This window comes from Strigops habroptila, chromosome 4 (assembly GCF_004027225.2).
Source record: "Strigops habroptila isolate Jane chromosome 4, bStrHab1.2.pri, whole genome shotgun sequence".
Classification (NCBI taxonomy): Eukaryota; Metazoa; Chordata; class Aves; order Psittaciformes; family Psittacidae; genus Strigops; species Strigops habroptila.
In genome coordinates this window covers 20,081,450-20,108,762 of record NC_046358.1, presented here as the reverse complement: position 1 = coordinate 20,108,762, position 27,313 = coordinate 20,081,450, and the positions used below count along the sequence as shown (strand labels likewise).

General features: G+C 37.4%; 1 protein-coding gene across 1 annotated transcript in view; it reads right to left on the bottom strand.

Annotated features, from left to right (window-relative positions):
• Positions 1–844: 844 nt before the first annotated feature.
• JAG2 (jagged canonical Notch ligand 2) overlaps positions 845–27,313 on the bottom strand; it is a 67,189-nt gene continuing 40,720 nt past the window's right edge. Inside the window, exons 6-26 of the mRNA XM_030484048.1 lie at positions 23,542–23,672; positions 23,036–23,155; positions 22,068–22,181; positions 21,081–21,194; positions 20,398–20,511; positions 19,799–19,845; positions 19,362–19,535; positions 16,915–17,065; positions 16,452–16,616; positions 15,730–15,843; positions 14,246–14,359; positions 13,750–13,863; positions 12,747–12,863; positions 11,655–11,682; positions 10,585–10,670; positions 8,926–9,039; positions 8,619–8,734; positions 6,759–7,004; positions 6,190–6,321; positions 4,979–5,135; positions 845–3,170 (exon numbers count right to left, since the gene is read on the bottom strand). Coding sequence (XP_030339908.1) covers positions 2,698–3,170; positions 4,979–5,135; positions 6,190–6,321; positions 6,759–7,004; positions 8,619–8,734; positions 8,926–9,039; positions 10,585–10,670; positions 11,655–11,682; positions 12,747–12,863; positions 13,750–13,863; positions 14,246–14,359; positions 15,730–15,843; positions 16,452–16,616; positions 16,915–17,065; positions 19,362–19,535; positions 19,799–19,845; positions 20,398–20,511; positions 21,081–21,194; positions 22,068–22,181; positions 23,036–23,155; positions 23,542–23,672 — 2,941 coding nt within the window. The 3' untranslated portion in view covers positions 845–2,697. The remainder of the gene's footprint in view (positions 3,171–4,978; positions 5,136–6,189; positions 6,322–6,758; positions 7,005–8,618; positions 8,735–8,925; positions 9,040–10,584; positions 10,671–11,654; positions 11,683–12,746; positions 12,864–13,749; positions 13,864–14,245; positions 14,360–15,729; positions 15,844–16,451; positions 16,617–16,914; positions 17,066–19,361; positions 19,536–19,798; positions 19,846–20,397; positions 20,512–21,080; positions 21,195–22,067; positions 22,182–23,035; positions 23,156–23,541; positions 23,673–27,313) is intronic.

The following is a 27,313-nucleotide window of genomic DNA, read 5'->3' as shown; positions in this document are numbered from 1 at the left end:
GATTCCCCCTCCCCATCATCCATTTGTCAAGGACAGGAGACATATTCGAAAAGTGAAAATCAAAGATAACAATAGGATTTGATTTTGAGAACTGACTTTGCTCTCGCTTATCAAGATAAAGACAATACTTCAAGAAAAATAACAAGGTAACTGTATGATGACTGGAATAAAAACTCTGCTAGAATCTACAATTCTGCTTTGGAGGTTGATAGCTATTAGGAAAAATTCCACTTTCATATTCCACATTATCTTATGTAAGAGTTCACCTTTTACTACAGAGAACATGCTACGCAAAAGCTGTTGAAATCACCATAGGAAACAGGCATAGACCTACTAAACTGAAACTGGCACATGACAAATAAAAGGCCTGAATGGCTGCAGGAAAGTATTACTTTAAAATCCAATTGAATTTGTCAAGAACACCTCAAGTCCCTGCATGCTTGAACAGCTCTCTTATCACCCAAGGAAGTAAGATCATAGTGCTCTGACAAGCCTCTGCTCAGCAGCTTTCAAAAAAGGCACATCATATGCACAGTCAGTACCCGTCAGCTAAGACCAGCCTTTGTGCTTTGTAAAGAGGCAGCGCAAGGAGAGTCCCGGGTTAGGTTCTGGAGATGTCCATGTCTCTAGACCCATGTGGGAGGATATCACCTTCTGTGCAGTCAGTGCTGCAGCAGCGGGCAGAGGACAACTCCGCTAAGCTGGCTGGGGAAGTATTAGCACTTGTGTGCAGGCTATTAGCTCAGGTTACGGGAAGTACCCTGTATTAAATCAGGACTGTCACTCCTCCTTCATTTAGCCTCATCGCATCAGAACTCCAAGCACTTGGAAAGCAAACACGATCTGAAGTATCTTACACACAACGAGGGAATCATTTTATTAGATTATGGAAGACAGCAGCATTACAGTACAAAAAGTTACAAGAGTAGCAGGAAAAAGAAGTGGTTTTGGTTTAAATACTCAGGATTATACTGGGGAACATGAGAAAGATAGTACCCTTTTCTAAACTAACTCCTAACCAGGTTATCAAAATAAGTTTTGAATATTTAGCACGAGTAAAAAAGTTACAACAAACATCATTATAAAATGCTTTAATAAATAGTTTCTTTTCTGAAAGTTTTTTTAAGAACATGTCAAAAAAAAAAGTACTAAAACAGAAGATCCTGCAAAGCAAATCCTGCATTCCTGTATAAAATAACTGATTTCAAAACATTCATGTTTACATTGTTCATGGGCCAGAGTTTATACTCTCAAACCTCCACTCCTCTCACTGGTAGGGTAACTAGGTGTATGTAGTGTTATGCTTCTTCAGTAAGTAAAATAAACTTATAGTTTTGCCCAGTTAATAGCAATAATAAAAGCCTTAAAAAAAAAAAAACCCAACAACACAAATGCATAAGCCTTCCATGACAAATACCCATTTCTAATGAGGTACTCCCATCCTCTGAGCTTGCCAGCCTTTTTTCTTTAGAGCAAAAGATGAATAAAGCACAACAGAAACAAGATTGAGGAAAATATTGTTCCCTTCATTAGGCCTGTATTTAAACGCAAAAAAGTAATACCACATGTAATTAACGTATTCACAAAAGAAAAACAACAATGCCTCGCTATGTTGGTACTGTACAGTAGATGCACCTGTTAGTGTTCTTGAGATGGGCTGAACATGGGGATAAACAAACATTTCTGGATCTATTTACACGTAAGTGGTTATGTTCCTATGTAAATACAAATGACCAACAGATTCCTAACATTGATTGTATTAACATCATTTTCTAATCTGGACATAATACCAAAAAAAGTCTTATAAACTGCCATAAAGCCTCCTTTTTCTGCAACATAAATTAAAAGGAATGACATGTAAAAAAAAAAAAAAGACCAAAATATTTAAGTTATTAAATCAAATATACAGAGTGATTCATTTAATATGTACATATTTACAAAAAAAGCACTTTCACTATTAGAAAATAAACTGTGTCAGTTGGGGAACCTAGAGTTCTCACAATTTTACTATATTGATACGGCAGTCTTTGACAGTTGCTATAGAAAAAGTTTAATCTCAAGGCACTTGTCACATGCTTCAATACTGCAATTCTAAAGTAATTCAACAGAAATAAAAAGGCCACTTTTAATCCACAGTTGAAAGATCTCTATAATTTTTTTTTTTGTTCCTATTACAAAGTGTGTAAGGCAAATTTGGAAAAATCTTACAGAAGCTACTAACGTAACAAGTGCAGTGAGCTGCCATTAATAGAGATTCAAAGTCAAGAAAGCAGTTTAAAGTTCACACAATTTCCTCAACCAGGAGGTTTTAAAGCCACCATTAAATTAGAGCAAGTAATAAAAAGAAATACATTCTGTAAACAGTGTACAGTCTTTTGTAATAAACTTTACACATATTGAAAATACAACCTCTCCTCTGCCACACAGCGAGTGTATTATAAGTAAACTTTACAAAAATAGCAACTATCAAAGATTACTCATTTTTTTCATCTGACAGTCATTGAATAATTTATACAAGGCTAAAGAAACAAAATAAATTTTATTTATTATTTTTATTTATTTTTTTTTTTTACGCAAAATAAAGAAACTATGAACATTTGACTCCAGATATTTTTAGTCCTTGATGCAAAGCGGAGATGTCAATTTTTCCCCTCCCCAGTAAGTGTAGGCGCAGCCTGCCTACATTCCAAATACAGGTTAGTCTCTACTGCCTTCAAAGTTTGATGCATTCACATTTTTTACAGATCTGTTGTCCATTTTGCCTATTTGATGGGATTTCTTTACTGGACTGCTCTCTGATGTGTCAGATGCCTTTGTGGGCAAAGGCTTTGCGAGTTTGTGAGAGAGGAATTTGTCCATTTCCTCATCTCTTTCCTCCTCTTCTTCCTCCTCTTCCTCATACTCTACATACTCCTCTACTGCATCACAAGTTCTTTTTTGAGGAGATATGAAGTTTTTGCATTCATAACGAATGTCTTTGTTACTGTAAGATCTGTCTATAGGATTTCGTATGGGATTTAAAGGCGCCCACTGGTTATTGGCACCCTCTTCTCTGGGAGGACGACTTCTCTCTCTCTCTTTTCTTCTCTTCCGAGTCCACCACATGCAGATGATTATACAAGTCAGCCATACAATGCTAAATACCACACAAAGAATTGGAACCAAATAATCTAGAAGGCAAATGAAAAACACACACACAAAAACAAAGTCTTGAGTTAATAAAACTAGATACATAGCACTGGGCATCCGCAAAAGAAGTATCCATACATAACTACAGGTGAGCATGAGAAAGACTTTTAGGAAGAAGGAAGGAAGATGTCATTACAGCACACTAATAACTGTTTGAATGCACTATTCCATCTAGAAATGCTCTTTACTAACTCAAACTAAGGCAGAGTTTTCTCTGCTTAATGATGTTACATTGAAGGTTTTACCCCAGACAAACTGGTTATATAAGCAGCATCTCTTTGTCAAGCACCTATGCTAAGTTGGCCCAGAAAAACTCAGTAATACTCTTAAGAAAAAAAAAAAAAAAAGAGTCTATCCATGTAGGAGACAGGCTAGTGAGAGTACTATACCTCTAAATTGCTCTAGAAGAACTGGCACTTGCATCAGAAATAAGTCCCGCATTTACTATCAGAAAGAAGAGTCCTTTGCCACCAACTCCACAGACATTTACGTACCAGCTACCTCAAAAAACATTCAGGTTAGAGCTGTGTAACCAAATCAGTCATGCACTCTTTAGGGTATTCTGGTTTTACTTTCGAGTAAGACACCAGAATATTGTCACTAGAGATTAGAGTCTTTGCTGCTCAACGAATAAACAAAACAAGTTGAAGCAATTGCTTTTCTCTACATTCCCAATCACAAAACTCCACTAGCGCTCTCCCAGCCACACAGACTCAGATTATTTCTCTCGGAAACCATTCCTGTATGTATACAGATTCCAAATTCAGAATACTTTTCCTTAAAGCTAGAGGAAATCAATTGTGTCTAAATGATCATCTCCATCTAGGCACTTGAGCATCCCACAGAAATGATATTCTCAACACAGGCACAGGGCTTTATACCACATTTTGTAATAGGTTTCCACCTACTTCACCCAATTAAGGGCTAACAAAAAAACAAATCAAGTCAAGGAACATGAGTCTCCAGGTTACAGTTTATTTCATAACAACTCTAATTAAAGGACTAGGGGCCAGTGGTCAATACTGAGCATCTACATCAAAATGATGAGTCTGGAAACCATTCTCTACCACTAGCCGCAAGAAGTTGAAGTCTATCCACACACAAGGACTCAAAATCTTTAACTGCTTATTTTGGCATAGCTCTTGGAAAGACAGTATTCAGAGATAAAGGTCTCTCCAATGACACCATATCCTCATTAAGAGAAATGAACATTACATTTTAAACCAGCTATGTACTAATGAGAAGCACATGTTGAAAGAGAACAAAGTTTTACATTATCATGACCAACTATTGGAAGATACTAGACATCTTTAACTCTTTTTAAGGTAAATAATACATAAGTGCTTCAGAAGAGAGTTAGTGTCACACTATGTGTCTTTGCCCTTACCATAGTTTTACTACTTCACAGTCTCAGCTTCTACAGTGCAGCAGCGTCAAGGGCTGAGGCTGGGTTAAGGTTAACGTAGGAGAATTGGAAAGGATTTGAACAGCCCATGAAAAGAACTTCTGATCTTGTGAAAAGTATGCTTAGACTGGATAATGGGGTTGGAAGTCAGAGTCAAAATAGTGGCAACGGTAGGTGGGGATACTATGTAAGGGATGAGGTTAAGAAACTTGCACACAGGCACAGAACCTTGATTTTAAAGCTACTTTCTCTTCAGTTAGTAATAGCAATTAAACAAACAACCCAACCTATCATTTTCCCCAATGTGTAAAGGTAAGACTGACACTAGGGGAACAGAAAATGCTCACACACACATGCACAGGATGCATGCATCGGGAACCTTACCTGATGATGAATTCCCAACAACAATGGTCTCTACTTTGACTTCAGTTACTGCCAACATAACAGTGCTGTTTTGCCGCTTAGTGATTGCATTTACTATTGTATTAGCAGCATTCTGTATGAGACTATTATCTTCTTCATCTTGATGCGGGACAAAAGACTAAAGGGAGAGAAGGGGAAAAACAAGAAGCTATTGCAATCACCTAACCGTGGAAATCTACTTTTTGCATCCAGCTACATCTTAATTGAGTTCACTAGGTTGAATTAGTTGACAGGAGTTACAAATAGTGTCCCCAAAAAGTTTACCGTAGCAATGGTTGGCTCTATCCAAACTGTAGAGGCAGTGTCAAGACTTGGTGGGTAACATGCCTACTTGATAATCTAGCATCCCTCAAATAAAAGGCAGCTGACTTCCATGTTACTTACACTGCTGAGCTAAACTTAGTCATAGTATGGAGTACTTCAAGACATGTGGATTATCTAGATAGAAGCTTGGACTAGTAACAGTCTGCTCTATTTATACCATACACTTTGCTTCTTGCATCAGCATGTTCTTTACAATAAAGACAGACAATCCAGCTTTTTCCCGGATAAAACATTTTACGAAAATTAACTCAGTCTTGGAAATTAAGCAATTCACAAGCACTGAGTGATTGGGCTCTCATGCTTCTAAAGCAAGTCTTTACCTCAATAGAGCAACAGTTACTTTCATCTACTCAAATTACACCTCCTTCCACTTCCCACTCACGTATTTCATAGAATCACAGAATAGTTTGGGTTGGAAAGGACCTTAAGATCATCTAGTTCCAACGCCCCTGCCATGAACACCTCCAGCAGCCATACTCCATATGCACAGCAGAAACTTCTTCATAAGACCCAATCCAGCCACCTGCAACTGTGGCTTACTGAGAAGGTCAATAGCCCAAGATTCCTGACAGAAAAGATAGGCACCTGTTCACTAGTTTCAGCTGAATTAGTCTTCAGAGTAATTTATCAGGAGGTTGCGGTAGCCTTCTGTCATTAATGATACCTGCAGTTTCAGCTATCTAGCACTACAGGAAATTGCAAGATCACAAAATTGCTTTGCAGTCACACTAAGCCACAGATTGCAGTATCTGCATTGAAGTGAAACAAGCTTAAACAACCTCTTCCCCAGCTGAAACTAATAAGAGAAAAAGATCCTATATATATACTAATACAAGTCTCATACTTACAATAGCAACTTCCACTGCATTCTCTGTGGAGTAAGACAGATCACATAATATTATCAGAGTTCTGTCCCTAGAAACACTCCTAGTAGCTGGTAAATACCGGATTTCAGAACAGATATTTTCAGTTGTAGTACCCTGTTAGAAGCAAGGGAGATTGTATGACTATTTAAAGTAGAAAATAGTACATAAAAATAAGCATCTTCAGAGTTTTTGCAGTTACTGAGACCTGATGAAGGCAGCAAAGGGAGCAGCAAGAAAGGACAGAGAAATGAAGAACAGGGTTTTGGAATGAAGGGTGAGAAACTGATCTTGCATGACTACCATAGTACAGTGTGAGCCCATCTTGAAATGTGAGAAAGTAGTTCTTTGAGATTTAAAGAAGAAAATAAAATGTTCAGTACAAACCCTAATTTTGCCTCGCCTTTTAGACAAAGCACAATTAATAGCAACAGAAGAGTCTAATAATAAATTTAGCAAGTTTATGACAGCAAAAAATCATATCAGAAACATTAATCTTCCATGCTTTGACATAGAACATATTCCTACACATATTGCCATAATTCTGCCCTCACCTGGGGGACTTTGTCTCCGTTAAAAATTAAAGTAATTCTAGCACAGTCATTGTCCAAGTATCCAGAATTAGGCAGACACTTGATATTGGCAGGCAGAGGTTCAGAGGCACTGCATTCTCCCCAGGCCGTGCATGGTGGCTGAAAACATTTCATATACTTCTCCCGGCATTCTTGACCCATGGGACACTGGTTATTTGAATTATCCCAGTGTTTGTGTAACAGACAAGGCTTTTTCCCACACCACACCTAGAAAGTAAAAAGAACAAAGAACTGTTGCAGTTAATTGCTTTTATGCATCAAATCAAAATAAGCAATTCTCATAAAATGGTCACGATCTACTACTGACCGCAAAAAAAAATTCTATTTCAATACTGCCGCAGTCCTAGCAGGAGAGAGTTGCTCTTGCACAAAGATATTTTGTATGGACAAAAGAGCAAAAACTGCAAAAATTACCCAAAACACCACTGACTGGCCATATCTCCTTGGAGGCTTACAGATTTGTCCCATGTAACTGAGCTATACAGAAGTTCAAGCATTTATTTTAAACTAGTCATCTAAGCTTCTATAATCTAGAAACACCTCTCCAGAAGAATTAATTTCTCTTCAATATTTGTACTGAGATCCTTGCCACAGAACACTGAAGATGTTAAGAGCTAATACACACTGGTGATAAGCACCATCATTTCAACCACTCTCCCAAAAGAAAACAGTATGCTGTTACCAAGTTGCTGAGGTACAGCAAGCTTCCAAACACAGCTCCATTTCATGATGCAACCTTGAAGATTCTATACAATAATTCTATACAGCTATTAGTTTGGGTATTTACAGATTTCTTAAAGCACAATTGTCAGCAAGAAAACATGTTTGTTCCATGAAAGAACCAAACACCACACACAGGCAAGTTGTCTGTATTTACCACACAACAATTTCTGAGATTCTAGTTACTTTCACATACTGTTACCTTCTGAAGATATCTCAAACTTCAAATCACAACACCACAAAGGGTCTAAAATAGCATTCCTAAATGACTAACTGCAAGATTTAGTTCTATCTTTACCTACAGTGCACACCTAGCTAAACCAAGTAAGATTAAGGCTGGATAGAATAGTAAGACCTCGAGGTTTTTAAACTGGTGCTTCCAGTGAAACATGGGAGACTGCTGTGTGAAGCAATGTTTTAAGCATTATTAGTGCTCATCTGGAACCACCCACTTAGCCTTGCAACTTGTCTGCAGCACTGATCTTGTCTCTCTCCAGGTGTGATGTAAAGCTGCACAGGTACCACAAATCCACTGAGAAAGCCTATCTCAGGAGAGCTGAAAGGCTTGGAGCAGATATTAACAAGTTCAATCTGCATTTAGGCTAGTATTATTTTTCTTAAGTCACAACCACCAGGATACAGTTCATAATAAATACACAAAAGTTGCCATTTGTCAATTCATAAACCTTCTGAAGCATGAAACAAAAAGACAATTATTACCGCTGAAGCAACTTCCCTGCCTACATGTTCTTTACCTTGGAACTAATGTATCACAAAATTAGGAGCTCTAAAACTGTGTTTGCAAAGCTTTAGCAGAGTCATTTATTATCCTTTCAAGGATCATTATTCCATTCCAGTTCATATTTCCTTTTCTGCAAAAGTGCCTTTGTGCTTTTAGGCAGCTTGTTCTAGCAGGTAGAGAGTAGGAGAGTAGTTTATGATTAGAGACAATCCCACAAGTACTTTTACAGGAAGTCATTAGAGGGTTTTGTTTCGTTTTTTTTTAAAAGGCAGTTTGGGAGACACAGATTAACTTGTGCATGAAGAACACTAAGCTTGTTTCAGCCAGAAGGATTTAAGAAAATTGGTCAAAACACCTACCTTCGTGCAGTCAATACGGCCATCCAAACAGTGGCAGTTGTTGCATTCTTGATCCCACCTGCTGCCATGGGGAAAGGTCATTCCCTTAAGCCAGCAAGGCTTTCCAATTCCAATCACTAAGAAAAAAAACCCAAAAGGGCACATTCAGACACTTCACCTCTTTGAATTACTGAAGCTATACAAATTTAAATCAAAAAAATACTAGTTACGGTTTCTTCCACATCAGACTACTGTATGTAAACTCTGTACTGGCTACATTGTACCCTACTGGTTTTGGGGTAAAGATTGATAGCAGATACAGGAATACCTTCTTGGCACCTAGGACCAATTCTTCCAGGAGGACAAGTGCATCGGTATCCATTTATTTCATCTATACACGTGGCACCATATCCACAAGGCGAAGACTGGCATTCATCGATATCTAGATAGAAAGTAGGTAAAACTCAATGGCAAGGACATAGAACATTGTAATTAAACATTTACTGAGATGTAATCTGATAATACCAGCTTTCTTAACAAGCAAAGGGCTGTTAGGCTTCAGAATTAATCTCCTAATTGGATACTTCTACCATTTCAGCAGTAACCTAACAAATTTCTTATAACTGCACCGTAACTGAGGTTCTGTTGATCAAAGCAGCAGTCATATGCTGACTCATCTCAGAGCAGAGGTATTGGACAGTTGAAGGTGCTAATGTGTTCTCCACATTCAGCTATAGAAATGAAGTCCCACATCTTGTTCTGGCACTAACCTCAAGACATTTAGACTTCCTGGAAAAGCACATGCTTTCAGGAAGTCATCACAGTGCAAGAACTGAACAATGAATTGGCTCAACAGTGCTCAAAAGAAGTGACTCCTATACAGTTCACCATAAGGAAGAAGAGTAATAGTTTAGTTTGTAACAGACATTTTGGTGTTACTTTTTCTTAATAACCATGAAATAGTAAGTAGATTACTTTAATACACATGGTTAGCACAAAAGCCTAAAACAAGCAAACAAAAAACAATATGCAAAGATCCAGAGATTTGAGCATAGCAATCTATTGAAAGAGGCAAGAAAACATAGTTGATTCAGATGCGCAGCAATGTGGTGTTATCCTGAGGAAGTGACCAATAGTAATTTATGCAACAGTTCACCAACAAAGGCAACAGAAACCAACCTGTCAAGTTGTGAGCCACAGGCACCAACTGCTTCATCTTCAACCACAACCATTCCCTTCCAAAGCATCTTTTGAAAAGGAAAAGATGTTCCCTTTCAAAAAGGTGTTCCTTCCATTGTAAATGAAGGCCCACTCTAGTCCCTCAGAAAAACTGTTTAAACACCAGTTCTTGACTGACGCACAGTATCAGCTCATCTTCTGTGTTTCAAGGACTGTACTTAGAAAGTACACATGATAAATGCTGTAGTGCAACTGTTACCCATGTAGGCAGAAAATATCAAATGGATGTGGAAGGGCTTTTGGTTCTATTCTAGCTTCCTTCAGAAGTGTAACAGGTTTTATAGCTTTGAAAGACCTTCATCATACACTTCTCTGTTATTCACATGCCAGCACAACACTCCTGATGTTTTTGTTTTCATCTGAGATGTCTCAGTGTATTTCAGTTTCTAATGTTAAATGGGACACCTGGCCATATACATCAACTTTAACAAGAAGTTGCTTATCAATACTTAAAACTTAATAAGCTTCTATGAAGTCAACACCCCAGAATCTTCAGAATTGTCAAACAAAATCCAGCAAAATCCAAGCCTTTTAAGCCAAGTCATTTCATTTCCATTTAGTGACATGAAGAAAGGAAAATAACTTGCCATTATTTAAAAGTATCAGTACCAGGTTGACTGAAAGGTGGGTTCTGCTTCATCATTTAGAATTCAGCCAACCTAATGCAAAAAGGGTCACAGGGCACTCTTTCCAACTTGTGCATCAGAATAGCACAGCCTTTGAGGTCTTTACCCACACAGGTACTTACTAATTCTGCAGTCAGGACCAGCAAACCCAGGCGCACATTCACATCGAAACCAATTCACACCATCAACACAGATGCCTCCATTGTAACTGTAAAAGTAACAGACCTATTATTACACAAAGCATTCACAGGGTAGATTCACTAGTCTAAAGATGAGCAAAAACCACAGTTCTCACATGGTGTGTTTAAATGCAAATTTCTATTGTCCTCTTCATGTACTTTCTCACTATTCAACAACATAGAATTAAAAAGTCCTTGCTAATTCATAATAGAAGTCTACTTAATAAGCCATCTACATTGTTTCATTGGTCTCTAATTATAGGTTTGTTAATTAAACCTTCTGGTGCTGTTTAGGAGGATGGTCTATTCCCATCAATAAAGAAAGCAGAATGTTAGATAAACAATATGTCTTAGTAAGTCACCTGTTAGAACATCCTACAAAAGTGCATGCATGGGGAGGGGAAGTGTATTAACAGAACTCAAGGAGATAAAACCTCACTGTAAAGTGAATACGGAGAAAGCCTAAGCTTATGCAAGGTTTGTTTGTTTTTGTTTTTTTGTTGGTTTTTTTTTTAATAGATGAAGTACAGGTTATTGCATCAGAATGGACAACAGAGAAAGATAAGGTAGCTGGTTCTCTTCATCCACATTTTTCCCCTTCAACCATAATATCAACCTCTTTTTAAAATACTCCCAATTGCATCTTCCATAAGATTTTGTTTTTAAAACATGTTTATACATAATATATGATCTAACAGGACATTCTTATGTTACCTAAAATTATTTACTGTAAACTAACAGGTTTTAATTTCTCTTTTACTATTCTAAAACTGAGCTGTGAGTGCTTGAGATGTTCACAAGTCTCATTCATTTCACATCACAGTAACTAGGATTGTTTGTGGTCTTTTTTCCTGCCAAGTAATAGATGAGACATGGCAAAAAAATATTTTAAGATTTTTACAGAGGCTAGCTTCAATTATTTTCGGACAGAGTTCTAATCTGGAATGGGAATCCATATTACAGTGCTCACTGTTATTTTCAAGTAGGTACAAAACTGGAGTTTGCATACTTACCATGGATGAGGGTTGCAGTCATTGGTATCTATAAAAAAGAATAATACAAGCTAGCATAACTAGTGCCATGTTTTTTGTCTAATATATGATATTAAGGCTCAGGAAAGCAAAGCAAACTAATATAGAATTAAACACTTTCTTCCACGCTTGCCAAGAAAGTTCAATTAGACCTAACAGACCTTAAAATTTATGAATAGGCTGACAAATGCTGACTTTACAACTTCAGTGTATTTTGATATATCAACAGCACAATCTTGATGCGCATGATAGCAACATAACAGAAATAGATAAGGGTATCGGTTGCATTGGTAGTGGATAATTCAACCAGGCTCTAAAAGCTTTCTAAAGAATTACTACTGCTTTGGCACTTCATATGTAATGTATGTATGTGCAACTAGCCACATTTCTTAAACAAATCTTTCCCATTATAAACTGCTCCAAATTCATTTATGCACTTATACTTAGCACTGGTCAGCTTTAAAACAGATAACTGGGACATACATCAAAACACAGCAGTAATTTCACAATAGATTTATAGCGACACCAGAGCTCAAATTTAGACTTCCCCCACCCCTGCTTTATGTTACACCATGAGAAAAAAACAAAACAAAAACACACCCCCCCAAAAAAAAACAAAAAAAAAACCCACAAAACCAACAATAATACAAGCCAAAGTTGCAGGCTTTACTCCTCCTAACCAACTAATTGGATTAGTATGTCAAAGTAATTTATTTCTAAACTCAGAGAAAATGATGGAATATATACTACTGCCTGCCTTTCCACACAGTTTTCATTATTAAAATTGGTATTTGTGAGGACTTTTTTTTTTTACTCTGCACGTTTCCAAAAATTTGTATTTCTGTAGAAAGCCTGAAAGTTTTATTTTGGCAGAGACTAGGTACAAAAAGAATCATGACAAGTTCTTCATTCACTATTTGAGCATCATCATCTTTACTTACCTCCCCACCCTGAACAATTCAGATATTTTGCCACATGAATACTATAAATTTGCTTTGTTTCAGTTAACAGCTCTGTGCCAGATACTCCTAATATCACAGGGGAATTCAGGGGAAGAAAGGAGAAAAGCCTTACTCTGTGTGCATGTACGTCCTTCCCAACCTTCTTTACAGATGCAAGAAAAGGAATCTCCACTGCCAACACATGTTCCACCATTCATGCAAGGGTTTGGAAGACAGCTGCTGTTTTTAGCTTTAAAAAGAGAAAAAGTCTCTATTTAGCACAGAAAATGAATAGTATCTATCATCTGGATATGTCAATAGCACAATCCTGAACAGCATTTAAGTCAACAGTGCAAGACTTACAAGAAGGTTGAAAGACTCCATAAATAGTCACATCACATGATAACCTCTCACCTTCATTATTATTCCAATTCAATTGTTCGATTGAACCATGAAGTTTCATAAAAAGATTATCAAATTTTTCCTCATCTGTGTAAGCATCCTCCAAATACTGCTACATTCTTACTTTAGCAGTGAGTTAAAGTTCAGGCTTTGATTAAATGTTGCAATTGTATCTAAAAATCTCTTTACTATCTATACTAAGTTACATTGATCTTTATTCAACTTGTTGGTCCTGATGGAAGTTTCATATTCAGAAAATTGTACCATGGAGAATACATTCAAACCCCAAAAAGATCAAGAGTAGCTCCCTACAGCAAGCAGAAACCCTGCAAATTCCCAAGAACCACTTCATTTAATTTTTCCTGAGTATGTCTGCTCATATGCTTCTCCATCACAAACTTAACTCTCATTATGAACCTTCATGCAAAGCAGGAGGCTTAAGTTTCTAAATAAACCTTTACACATGGTCTCTAAAGACTAATAAAGGAGTCAAGATACAGGTGTTCTAAATCTGGTTAGGAGAAGATATGTAAAAGACCATGTAAACAGCCTGAAGAGAACAGCTTCCTAAAAATCAGTATCACATGAGGTGAGTGGAAGGAATTACTGTAAAACTTCAGTCACCAGCCAACTGGAACAGCTAGAACAACAGTGTGCCTTTTTACTAAATAGGTATTATTTAAACACTTCTCTACTTCTTCTGGCTTTATTTGTAGACGATTTAAAAAGCTTACCAGTGTTGCAGGTGCTTCCTATCCATTCCGGAGGACATGAACAGCGGAATGTATCTCCATCATCATAGCATGTTCCACCATTGCTACAAGTATTCGCATCACACTGGTAGTCACCTACACATCACAATAAACCAGTTTTAATTTCTGTTAGTGTTGCTGAATTTTAAGACAAAGTACATTTTAATCAAAAATTACCTTTAAAGAGACTTCATATTTAAATGCAACAGAACTAGAAATGCATAGTTCCACTTCTTGTATTACTGTAAACAACCAAAAGAGCCAAATCTAAGGCATCTCTTACAACACTATTTCACTATATGAAGGAATAGATTTTTTAAATGTTCCATTTTGTTGGTGGGAAACTGGAAGAGGTAATGAAAATATGCCTATTCTTTCACTGCAATTGTTTTATTTTAAATTTCAGGAACTCTTGTCTCATGAGAAGAAAGAAAACAAATCTTTGGCTAAACTAAAGATCAAAGTAAAGAACACTTACGTGAATGGCAAGTTTTGCCTTTCCAGTCATTCTTACACTCACAATAGAAGTCATTTACCAAATCAATGCATCGGCCACCATTGTGACATGGGTTAGGAGAACAGTCATTGAAATCTAGAAAAAGTTATTAAAATTAGACGATCCAGCCTAGCCAAGGCCATGAGAAAATATAAAATACTTCTTTATAAAGAAAATAAATTGTGTACTATTTAGGAAGAGCATTCCTAATTGTTATGGGGTTATCTTTACGTAAGCAAGGAAAAAAACTCTGATCTAATACAGAACAACATGAATTATGAAAGATTCTTCGATGGCTTAAGACAAAAAGTACCATTCGGTATAGCTTCTTAGTAGAGCATCAGAGTAGATTTTTCTAAAGAGCCATATTCTGAACTTCAGAGAAAACTTTCTAGTAAGGACCACAATGTCCTGGAAAACTAGCTGCAACCCAGGACACTCACGTGAAACAGTTAAGGCTCCCTGTCCTGCTTTATGTCTCAACACACACAAAGAAAAAGCTATTAGATGGCTTAACCATATATATACACATACATATGTGTATACATATTAAACATATGCATGCATTGAACACATACATGGATTTTAGAGAAAGTTCTTCTCACTGAAGACAAACATTTTAATAGGTAGAATATTTTTTCCCGACCAAACTTCATCTAGACCACACAAAAAGCTCTTTTGACAGTGACACCTGCCAAAAGCTTCTCAGTCTTTATTTCATATCTTAATTGGTGCACGTCCTATAATATTTCTCAGCAAGTCCTTGTGGTCGTGTTTTAGAAGCAGCTTCATTCAGAGTACAAAAAGAACCAACTGCAGTTTCCTCAGAGGTAACTTAACCATGAACTGGCCTAGCACACTTCTCTGTCAGCTGGGGCCCAATATGTCTCGAGCCAGGGCAGCAAGAGTAAAGGCCTGCCCCCACCAAACCCAGACTACGAAACGCTGACTCATGATATAGAGTAAAAATTCAGGCTTCAGCCATTATTTTCTTACTAAAGGAACAGATATTAAGTTTATAAATTCCTTCAGTAAAGTGAAAGCACATTATAGCTTGAACTGGCTTAAAGCAAAAACCCTTTTCAAGTTTGGAAACTGCTGTGTATGAGTAGATTGGGTAAGGGACAAACTTTTATGTACAAGAAATACTAAGAAGCACATATTCTTAAAGCAATAAAAGCAATATAATGAGTAGACCCCTAACATGGTCTATTAGCTTTTGCTTCTCAGGAGAAAATGCAATTCTCTCCTCCTGAGGTATCTCCTGTACTATACCCAAGAATCAGGTTATGTTCCTATTAAAGGACTTTTAGAGCTTCTACCCAAAAATCTTCTGAAAACAACACTGCATAGTCTGTAATTACAGAACAGAGAAACTACCTCATTATTATTAACCATGTGCCAACCATCACTAACTTACAGCAAAACTGTTAATATTTGACCCTGTAATGCTTAGCAGTACTCACTCGTGTCACACAATTCTCCTTCCCAGCCACTTGAGCAGAAACATCTAAATGAATCAACTTCATCGATGCACGTCCCACCATTCTTGCAAGGTTTTCCAAGACAATCATTGATATCTATGACAAAAAGTCAACAATTATTGCTCAAGGCTGTCTTCACCTACCTAGGAGAGTTATCCACACTTGTGTCTCTAAGAAAAGGAGCACAAAGTTGTACTCCATTTGTACATACATAAGAACAACTCAAACATCTATTTTCAAGCGTGGTAAGGTTTCTAGACATATTCTCTCTCACATAGCAAGTTGAACCAGAGCATTTAGTTTATCCGGCAAAAATATCCAGGTGTTCAAAAAATACCTGGAACAGCAATACACATGCTCCTAAGCTGTGCTGTTAATGTGTCTGTCCTTTCTGCATTATTCCCATGTTGGAAAAATCCATGGCTTCTTGTAAGACTGTACATAAAGGTAGTAGGTTGTCTACCTACTTGTTGTTTCAGTCCAACATTCAAGTTGGACTGAAATCAGTTTTCTTTCACAGAGGAAGTATATACCATTACAGAGACAACTGTTACCAGAAATAAATGGATTTCAAGCAGTACACCTGAAACAATGCTCTACACAAGATTTTTAAAGCCTTGATGTTTCATTTTATATTATAAAGCTTCATAACAAAAAATAGAGTTTTAGAGCAATAAAATAATTTAAAAGAAATTTCTACTTACTTTCATGACAGTATATTCCAGTAAAACCTCTTTCACAGGCACAAGTAAAATTTCCTCCTGGCTGACTAATACACCGTCCATGAGGCCCACAAACATTAGATGAAATGAAACGGATTCCTTCTTGGGTAGCATTAGTGAAGACTTCTATTGTACAGCTGTCTATTACTAAGAATGAGAAGTACATCATCAGACTATCAATCTGCATCACCATTCAGTCTTTTACTTTTTAAGATGTCAACCAAAAATTACAACTAATCACAATTTAAAAGCTATGTTCAGTTTAAGTTACCCTCTACCTCTTTAAAAATTAGGATGGCTACAAGCATTTCTTCTGGCTGCCTCACTTTCACAAAGTCCAAGTGAGTACAATAAAAATGTTTCTGCATTAAACTGTTCCCAGAAATACTACCTTTTTGATGTACCACTAATACATTAAGAGAAGTTTCTGGAAAACAGCAGGTACCTTTACAAGAATTGTTCTTGCAGTGGTCCTTGAGATGAGAACAATTCTTCCCATCATAGTCATCAGGGCAGGCACAGTAATAATCTCCTCCCAGATCATAGCATTTAGCCCCATTCTGGCAAGGGTTAGGTTCACAGAAATCAATATCCATCTGTAAGAGAGGCCATAGTTAGCACCAGCTGCTTCATTTCCCAGGAGTAAGCAGCATTATCTGTGTTGCCAAAGACACAGATGAAGTTAATGTACAAGGAACCCCAAGTTTTAAGGAAGTTTATGAATCATATATATTACATTCCACCTTGCAACACAGAGAAACTTCAGGTTACTTTAGTCAATCCTAATATAGAGCATTTCTCACACTCCTAAGACAACGTTACTTTGCAGGAGGCTGAATAAGCACATTTGCAATAACTTAGCAAAGAACAAGCCATGAAAAGACATCTTACTGTGATGATTCTGGATTACTACAAGTCACTTCTCTGTCCCTCACACCTACATACTAGGTGCTATAATGCAAGTTAAATAGAAATGCACTTGTCAACTTTTGTGTCTGCAACACACTTAAAATACACAGAACTCAAAAAACCCACCAAACAATAAATCCTGTTCTCCAGAGCAATTTCTCTTTCCACCTCAATTAATACATAGCACTTATTATAGAATCATATAGCTTGGAAGGGACCTCTAGAGGTCAGCTACTTCCTACCTCCTGCTCAAAGCAGCTCTAGTTAGACCAAGCTGTTCAGGGGCCTTATTCTTACAAATACTATCACCATACCAATTTATACACAGAAATACTAGGTATATTTTGAATACTTATCACCACCTGATTCAAAAAGTAAAACTTAAACCTAGCTTTCATAATATAACCCTTAAAACAGACAAATTGCTATAGCAAAGCAATCCTGCTTCTTCTACATCTTAGACTGATACACAAGGTCACTGGTGATGCCCTAAACAGGCCTCAAAATCCACAAAGCTGCCTCAAAAGGGATATAGTTACATCACAGTAGCTTTCCTCCAAGTTGTTATTCTTAAGGATTGCCTTATTCCCCTTAGTTTTTTCCCTCTTCACATCTCTCATGATAATTTTATGTCTGTAAGGTTGAGAAAGCTAAGTCCAATGGTGGATTTGCTCACTACTTTTAGTAGTTCTTAGATAAGTAGGTTAAACATCCAAAGCTAATCAAAGCAGAAGGAACACAAATGGTGTTAAGCTTTTAATTCAGAGCAGCACATACAATTCCAGCTGCAGAGAGATTTTTACATGGCTATTTTATGCTCTCATATAGGACATTCAAAGCAAGCTACACAAAATAGCTAAGGTCTGAGAAAGATTCTCAGATCTCCTCTATCAGATGTCTCCATTTGTTTCCTTCCATTAGTGTAAATTTCCCCTTCCCAATGCAAGTTCAGTAGCTGGCACTTTAGCATCTGGAATCAATGGTAGATATTTCCTGCAACACACAAGGCAAGTAGCCAACTCCCCCCTATTATTCAAACAGATTTGCTAAAACTTTAATTACATGGTATGGTATGAATCAGCCAAGAGTAGAGCACTCAAGCTATGATCTTTATGTAATGGTACATGAATATTAGGTACTGCACCAATTTTATTACGCTGGTCAGTATCTGCAACCCTTTTTAATTTTGAATAAAAAGGAGGGCATTGTTCCTTTAACACCACAAATACAGAACAAAATTACTTCACCATTTAAGAGAGGTCATTCCAATGCCCTCCATGAAAAACTCTGGAGCAAATCCAACAAAATTCCAACCCAATGCCTCCAGTTGATGTCTATTTTGCTAGCCATAACACTTACATGAATTTGGCTATCAGTGAAAGCCAGAAAGTACACATTTCAGGCAATATAACTTCGCATTGAAAAGTCTAATGATCTCCCTAAGAAGAACTAGAATTACCTCTAGCATTTTAGTATTTCAGATCTTGTTTAAGCACTAGAACTACATGTTTCTAAAATGAAGTCAAAAAGAAAGTTCTGAGAGCCAATACTTGCATATCTACCTGCTTTTAATTACATGGATACTCTTACCAACAGCAGTAGGATTACTTGAAAGGTAATTCAATTATATACTTCAGAGTAATTAGGATGAAGACCTAAAGCATTCTAGTGGAGAAAAAAAACATAGGTCCTGAAAATCACAAAGGTAAATATTTCAAGCTTAAGGAATACTTGCAGTCTTAAACATCTAGGAGAGCCAACATGTATGAGCAACAGCTTGCACTTTGTCAGGCTGCAAATTCAAGTGTTACAGCTACTATGACAGCACTGCACAACAAATTTACTTATTCAGAGTATCAAGTAACAGCTATGTTAGTTAGTAATGCCTTAGCCTTGGGTTACTCCCATTTAAACCTGGAGATATGTTTCTTTCAAGAACTCAAGCCATGAGAAGTATTGCAGTAATGTCACCACTGCCCTCACCTCACAGAAGACTCCTGAAAAGCCTTGTGAACACAGGCAACTGAATCCATTCACCAGATCTTTGCAACGGCCTCCATTTTGGCATGGGTTGCTTTCACACTCATCAGTTTCCATCTCACAGTTTTTTCCTGTGAAACCACGAGGGCATAAGCAATGGTAACCATTCACTTCATCCTTCACAGAGGGGGAGAGAAAAGGAAAAGTAGAAAGATTTGTTTATTGATAAAACTTGCACACAAGAAGTTATTTCTATATTCTGGATTTGTGAACAACAGAAGCACTACAAAAAATTATTTTGTGAAACAGTGCAAGAGTCTGCAAGTGCAACACTATACTTTAATATTAAACCGCATTTAACCAACCTGCAATTCCAAACTACAGAATTCATAACTAGAACAAGATTGATTTTCAACACGGCAGGAATAAACAAAAGTTACCTTACAAGTCCCTCCATGTTGACATTGTCCATGACAGTCATTAATATCTATGGATAAAATATGCAAGGCATTAGAATTTATACTGGAGGACTAAGCTGCAAAGTACATCTCTAGCACAAAAACAGGGAACGAATGATTTTCAGGAAGGATTTTTCTACATGTTTCAAAGGAAGGCAAGGATGCTTTATGTCTTTAAAGATTTCTTATTTAAAAAAACCCCATGTAATAGAAAGTTACATCTTCCATATGACATATTTATATTATACTGTAACAGAAATCTAACGAAATGCTAACAGCTAATTTCATATCTAACATTTTAACTAAAAAGTATTTTAAATTGAATCAGTACATGACACCGTTCAGAATCAAGGTGAGTAGGGAGAGATTAATATTAAGAGAGTTATGTGTGTATTTAAACTCATACCAACTACGTTTCCAAATAAATTTTCAAAACAGTATTTTCAATTTACGTTGCTTGGACTTCAAAAAACCTTGACAATAGGTATTTTTTTCTTGTATGTGTGCTATGTTCATTGTAATACCCTTTTTTAAATAAGAAAGCATCCTATGGTCAACATACATACTAAAAAAATACTAACTGATATGACAATTTACTCCTGTCCATCCTGGAATGCAGTCACAGTAATATCCACCAATGAGATTTTTGCAAGAGTAAGCATTAACACAGGGTTTCCCTTCACACTCATTAGCATCTGTGAAAGAAGATAAAAGAAAGAAGAGAATAAAGAACAAACCCAGAAACAGATTACCACAGCACCAAGCAAAGTTCCCATGCAATCCAAGCATCAGAAGCTCATATTATACATAGGTAGGGCACTAAAACCATTTACATACCAGAGGACTTTAATGCATACTTATCTATAGTAGCACATGCATGTTATTTTACTTTCCTTTGGCTAAAACTCAAAAAGGTAATTTGTTAGTCAGGGCAAATCCCTTCCTTGCCTCCATAAGCTTATAGTCACTGTTTTGCCACCATGAAGCAGGAGTTACCATCACCAATGCTGTATTTTGAAACAGGAAAGTTATCAGGCATTCTAGAAGAATTATTACAAGTAAGCTTAAGTTGGGGCTTAAACAGTTACAAGTTCACTTGAAACTTCTGGCTTTTGGATCTACTAACGCAGAGCTACGATATCAGTAGCAACACACATCTTCAATGTTTTCTTCAGAAAAATCATGTCAGAAATGCCTCCAGAGTTATTAATTATTTAGGAATAATCTGCAGTTGTCTTCAAAACTTTAGAAGGTAATTACTTACCAAGCTGACATGTTGCTCCAATCCACTGTTGTGGACATATACATTCAAATGCATTAACACGATCAAGACAGGTCCCTCCTTGAGCACAAGGGTTAGATGCGCATTCGTCAATATCTGGAAAGTCAAAGTGTGCCTTCCATTACATGGTTTAAAACTTGGCTTAATCTGTTTGTTTCTTATTGTGTGGGTTTTTTTGTTTGTTTGGGTTTTAAGTTATTTGGAAATTAAGGGGAGGAATGCACAAACTTAGGAACAGACTAACTTTTCTAACCTAATTTTTACTTAGGCTTTTTTCACATCTTTGAGTTCAAAAAATTCAGAGTTCCTTTTCCCCTATCTGCAAACAGTAAGAAGATTCGGTTAATCTGCCAATGATGAACACATTCATTGACAGTCATGTTACCAGATCATGACACAGTAGCCAGTATTTAGGGGTTTTTTTCAGGAGAGTTGCTGTTGAAAAACGGATAAAACCCCTGTGCTCCAAATCACAGGCAAAATGTAAACCAATACCACAATACATTTCAACTACTTCCCTGTCTTCCGAACCAGACACTTAAATACTTAAGTGAGTAATCTACTCTTCTATTACTTTAAGAAGGGGAGAACTTTCACATTCACACGAGATGATCTTTAAGGTCCCTTCCAACCCAAACCGTTCTATGATTCTATATTTCTTAAAATAAATCCATTCTGGATTTTGCTTTAGCTAAAGAGTCAGAAATTGTCCTACATGCTCTGGCGACAGGGCATTTCTTTGGATATGGTCCAGCTATGCTTTTGCTAACCTGCAGACTTCAACTGCATCAAACAGATACTGATGACTGCACAGTACCCTTAATCTTCTGGGAGTATCCCAAAGCATAGCCATTAGACAACTAAGGTAAAAGACTACCACCAAATCCGTTACCAACATAGATATTATCAATTAAGCTGTATCAGTCCTTTCAACCTAACGAGGTCAGTCATCAGTAGATGCATACCCACCAATAGCACATGTTGGTCCGCTCCACCCTGATGGGCAGTGACACTTGAAGCCTGATGAAATTTCATGACAAATTCCACCATTAGCGCAGGGATTAGATACACAAGCATGCTCCGCTGGGAAGAAAGGGGAAAGAAATTATTCCTAAATACTCTTCCAGCAACAGTTAAGAAGAACTTGCACAGTTAGAAATTGTGTTCTGGTTAAAAGTGGCCAAGAGCACGAGCAGTAGAGAGGTGCCTGTAGAGAAGTTTGGAGTCTCCCTCTCCTCCCTACAATCTACTGAGACCGAAGCAGGATTTTACTGAAGGTGCATATCATCCTTCCTATCTACTGACTAGAAAGCATAAAGGTAGACAGGTCACTATCTTAATATCACAAGAATTAGAGAAGTTCCCCACTAACCTACTGCTTCTAACCATGCACTTCCAGCTTCAGAGTGCTCTAGCACTTTTTTTAACCCCTGTCTGTGAGACAAAACAGATATGCCATGCGCAGAGGTCTGAATGGTAGTAGTAGTTCAAAGCATCAAAGGTCTGTTTAGCTTCATTCTAATACTGTCCTTGGAAACAGCAAAGAATAGAGCTTGCAATTATAGACAGCACTGCTCATCATCACTCCATGTAGGGCTATAACACTTGCAGAAAATGCACTAAGCAATCAGGTTGAGCAGGAACAAGTTGTATGCCATCATTTTTGATATTCTCTCTCTCAGAAGGTAAGGAAGCTTTTGGAAAGAAGAAAACAATCCCCTTACTAGGTAACACTTTCTAATTGTTGCTATCACTTTTCACACTTCCCCTCTCAAAAACCAAGCTGGCTTTTGAGGAGAAAACAGCTCCTCTACAAAAAAAAAAAAAAAAAAAAAAAATGCAGCAATAATCATAAAATGCCACCTGACCAACTAGAACACAGCTATGCCTGAAACAGCTTCAGATTTCTGAAGATACATGCAATATCAAAAAATTACCAATTTCACAGTTCTTTCCAGAGTAGCCATCTGGGCAAGCACAGCGATATTCATCTGGTTCAGTATTCATACAGGTTCCACCATTCAGGCAGGGATGATGATTTCCACAGTAATTTAGATCTGGAGAGAGAAAAGTGTCAATCAATCAACAGGGAACACAAATCTCACCATTTTAATTGCTGGTCAGACAAACAGATGCCTTTCTGGCTTGAACATCATTCACGCACATCATCCCTGTATTCCATTAGCTAGCCTGTCATTTGCTAACTATCCACAGAACACAAAAGGATAAGCAAGAGCCAACTGCCTGAGTTAGAAGAGTCAGGACAATTCCAAGCCTTTCATCTTAAACTTCCTATACTTACAACGTTTAGGCATCACCTGCCATGAAAGAATTAGGCACAGAAATACTCAGTTAGTTGCACACTAGCAGAAAAAAATGGTTAATGAGTTATCAGTTAATCATGCAACTTTACTTATTTTTCCTGTACATTAATGTTAAGTACCTTTGTTACAGAGCAGGCCACCCCAGTTGGTTTCACAGTTACACTGCCATGGTTCATTACAGCTCCCATGAGCACAGCCTGGGTAGCGGACACACTCATCACAGAACTGTCCTTGCCAACCATAATGACACCTAAGATGTAAGTTCACATGTTAAAAGTTAGCAACATGATGCTTAATTATCAGCATTACAGGTATTTGGAACACTACACTTACCATTCTCAAGAACAAGGCCAACTGTTCAATGCACAACAGATAACAAAACTTTATTTCTCCTGTTTAGAAGGGATATACTAATCCTGTTGAACATCCTTACTGGAACTCATCTTGCTCAACCATATTACGTACCATGGCAATAAGCAACAGCAAGTACTATGCATTATGAGAAATGTACATATTCTTCTACAAGTCCCATCTTCATATAATCATCTCACACTAGGATAAAAATTATGACTGATGTAAAAAAGTTGAAATTACTTTTCAAAAGGAGACTGCTGGCTCACTGCATCAAGCACCGCAGCTTTTTAATCTCTGTGAAGATAGATTTCAAGATACTAGCTAGTTTCCTCTAGAGTGTTAGTTTTGAAAGACCAGGGCAGCCAGAAACGCAGCTGTCTTGTCAATTTTCTCAGGACTTAGTTTCTCAAGAGAACCATATTTACTCTCTTATACCCTCAGCATTCTCTAGTGACATGATAAAAAAGTCTTTGGGGAAAGAAGAAGAGAGAATAGAAACAAAATCCATTAATAAGTCATTGTTTCAAACTGAGTTGAGATTTTGATACAAGATTTCTTCAGAGATCAGTATCTTTGTGTTATTTGTAACAGAAATCTGCTTATAAAAGTACCCATTTATGATACAGGAAAGGTGTTAAAGTCTGAGTGTTGGGGGAAAGGGGAAGGACATAGACAAATGCTTTTTCTTCTTAATGCATATTTCATACACATTTTAACCAAAAAAGATAGTAAGCTTGCTATATTGGGCCAACAAAAATCCCTTATGCCTGTTGTTTTAAGAGTATTTCTTATAAACAATGTAAGAGCCATAGTAGCAACAGAGATGCATAAAAACCACACTGAATGGGAATCAGGTACATGCCTGCCAGTGGAGCCTTAATGCCTAAGGGAAAAAAGCACCAGAAAGTAAATTGTACTTCTTTTGGATTTAACATCATTATTCTATTATCAACATGCTTTAAATACCATAAAAGAACAGAAAATAAATGCTTAAGTCTTTGGGGTGTAGTGAGAGAAGACAAGTATAAACAAGGAGCCTTGGTTCCTTGAGAATCAATCCACTTCCACCCTTTCAGTAAGCTGCATCAATCCCTGAAGCCATAGAGCGGGTTACAGTGGCAGCATATTATTTAAATTTCTACTATTCGCATAGGCAGAAGGAATCTACACACAGATCTTTGCAAGACGATCTTACTTTTTTTTTTTTTTTTTTTTTTTAAAGTTCTAGAACTACTTTGAGTTCTTAGTCCCAGTATCTGCTCCTCATTCAAAACCTCAGAGTTGTGGGATCGCTAAGACAAGCCTCAGCTGCATACCTATTCCAGAGGCCTCCGATCACTCATCTAAGCAAGGCTGTCAGAAGCCTGGAGAACATCCGTATTTCAGAAGCAGCTTTCTTTTGCTGTATTAGCAGTAAGAGGAAACAAATACTGCTCCTGCTAAATTTGATCTCTTCCTTCCTCCTCAAGGACAGAAAAATCTTTTCGGGGCTGGTAATAAACAATAAAAAAAGCACTGTAACTCACTTTACTGGCCCCAACCCAAATCTCCATCCATGCCAAACCTGGCAGTACTGCCAGTGATTCACCATGATATCCTAGCCAGGGCCAACTCCCCACCCACATATAACAAGCATTTTCAAGAGCTGAAAGACTGCATCACAACACAAATGATCGCAATAACTCGATTTGTTTTCCATACCCAATGGATAACAAGTTTCTTTGTTTAACACTGCAGTGGTGATTAAGAGTGCAAAGAAAAATACAGCCACCTTCTTAGAACTTGAAGGCATCTTAAGCACCTACTTGAGTTTGTAGGTATGCTTGACTGCATTAAAATTAGTTCAGCAGAAAAGCGTTGCTGCTTTTTCATGACATTCAACACAAAGTTTACTGTTAAAGTTACCACCATGCCTGAGGGAAATAATTTCTAGCGGCTAAAAGCAGTCCAAAGGAACACAGTGTTTACAAGTCAAAAGGTTACTATGTGGTAAGCTGATCAGCCTTCAGTTTACAAGGAAGAGTAAATTAGGATTTCCTCTTGAACAGGAAGTCTGGCCGCATCCTACATTAGCAGGTGCTAGAGCAGCTTTAATTCCACTTCCTTCTAAAAAGATAATGTTTACACAGATCTCAGCTCACCCCTAGAGCAATATGTGATCAATAAAGTTAAATTAATTCAGAGATGGGCACGCTGTCATTTATGAGAGATCAAGCTAAGACACAAGGATGAAAAAAGGGTAATGATCTACTATGAGAAGCCCAAAAGGTACAGAGACAAAAGCAAATTCAACTAGAAGAAAATCAAACTGGAATTCCTTTTCAAGTAACAACCACTTTTGTAAAATCCAAAAGGGAACAGCTAGTGCAGTTAATAGTGGGCTAACGTTACTTCTTCCCTGCCTCCTCACCCCCAGTTGAGAATAATTTGTTTAAAGTTTCTGCAATCCTAAATTTTCCACATCTAAGAAAGCAAGCCAAATGTAGAGAATTCATAAGGATTCTCATTGTCCAACGGACAAAGAAAATTTATTGGAATCAAGATTCTACTTCCTTTGTCCTTCCCCTCTGCCGACTTCATCAGCTCTAATTTGTCTTTACAACCAAACGCACACAAAACAAAATCAGAGATGGCTTAATATTAGCCCTTGCTTGGTTATTAGCAGTACAAAAGAACCTACCATAAATAGATTGTTACAGTTTAGTTACTTCCTGATGGAAGGTTGAAGTACAGGCATCTGCTCCCAAACCAAAGCATCCCTTCAGGTCAGGATTAACACAGAGAGGTCGCAATAGCAATAGAAGAACAATTGCTAGTTATCTTGAAACCAAGAATTTGCCGAAGAGATTCTGGTAATTCTACAGGCATGCTTCACAGCTTCCATTTTCCTTTTCCTTATATGAGACACTGATGGCAATAGAAAATCAGAATTTACATACAAGGCTGGAAAAAGGGTAGGTGGTAGGAGTTAACCTCAGCAAAGCTTCTAGATAATATTACAGTTTTGAGATTAGAGAAACTGCAACTGTGCAGGAAAAATACTGTATGTAAACAGACTCAACATTTGTGAGAATAAGACCCTGAGCAACCTGGTCTAACTAGACCAGAAGCGGGACAAGATGATCCTGGAGGTTCTTTCCAAACTCCATGATGTAATGGGAAATCTTACAGTAGTACTTACAGAAGTGATGTGGAAAGGAGAAGAAACATACCCAGATCCTGATGGTCTGTAAACCATGATCCCTCAGCACCTTACATGATCAACTCCTTATCCAGAAGGAAGAAGTCTGTTACACAGCAAAAAGTTAGACTGTTCTTAACGGTCAATGAACCCGGATGTTTCATACTATCTTCACACATGGTTTATTCTCCCAATTCAATCACTTCTGCTTATTTGAGAGTCCTGAACTTCCTGTGCAGAAAGCTTAGCTAAGAAACTTCACATTGGAGGTCTCACCCAATCACTAATCTACTCTGGCTAACCTTATGAAAAGGCTCATAATACACTAGAATGAGAAGATACCTAAATAAACTTTA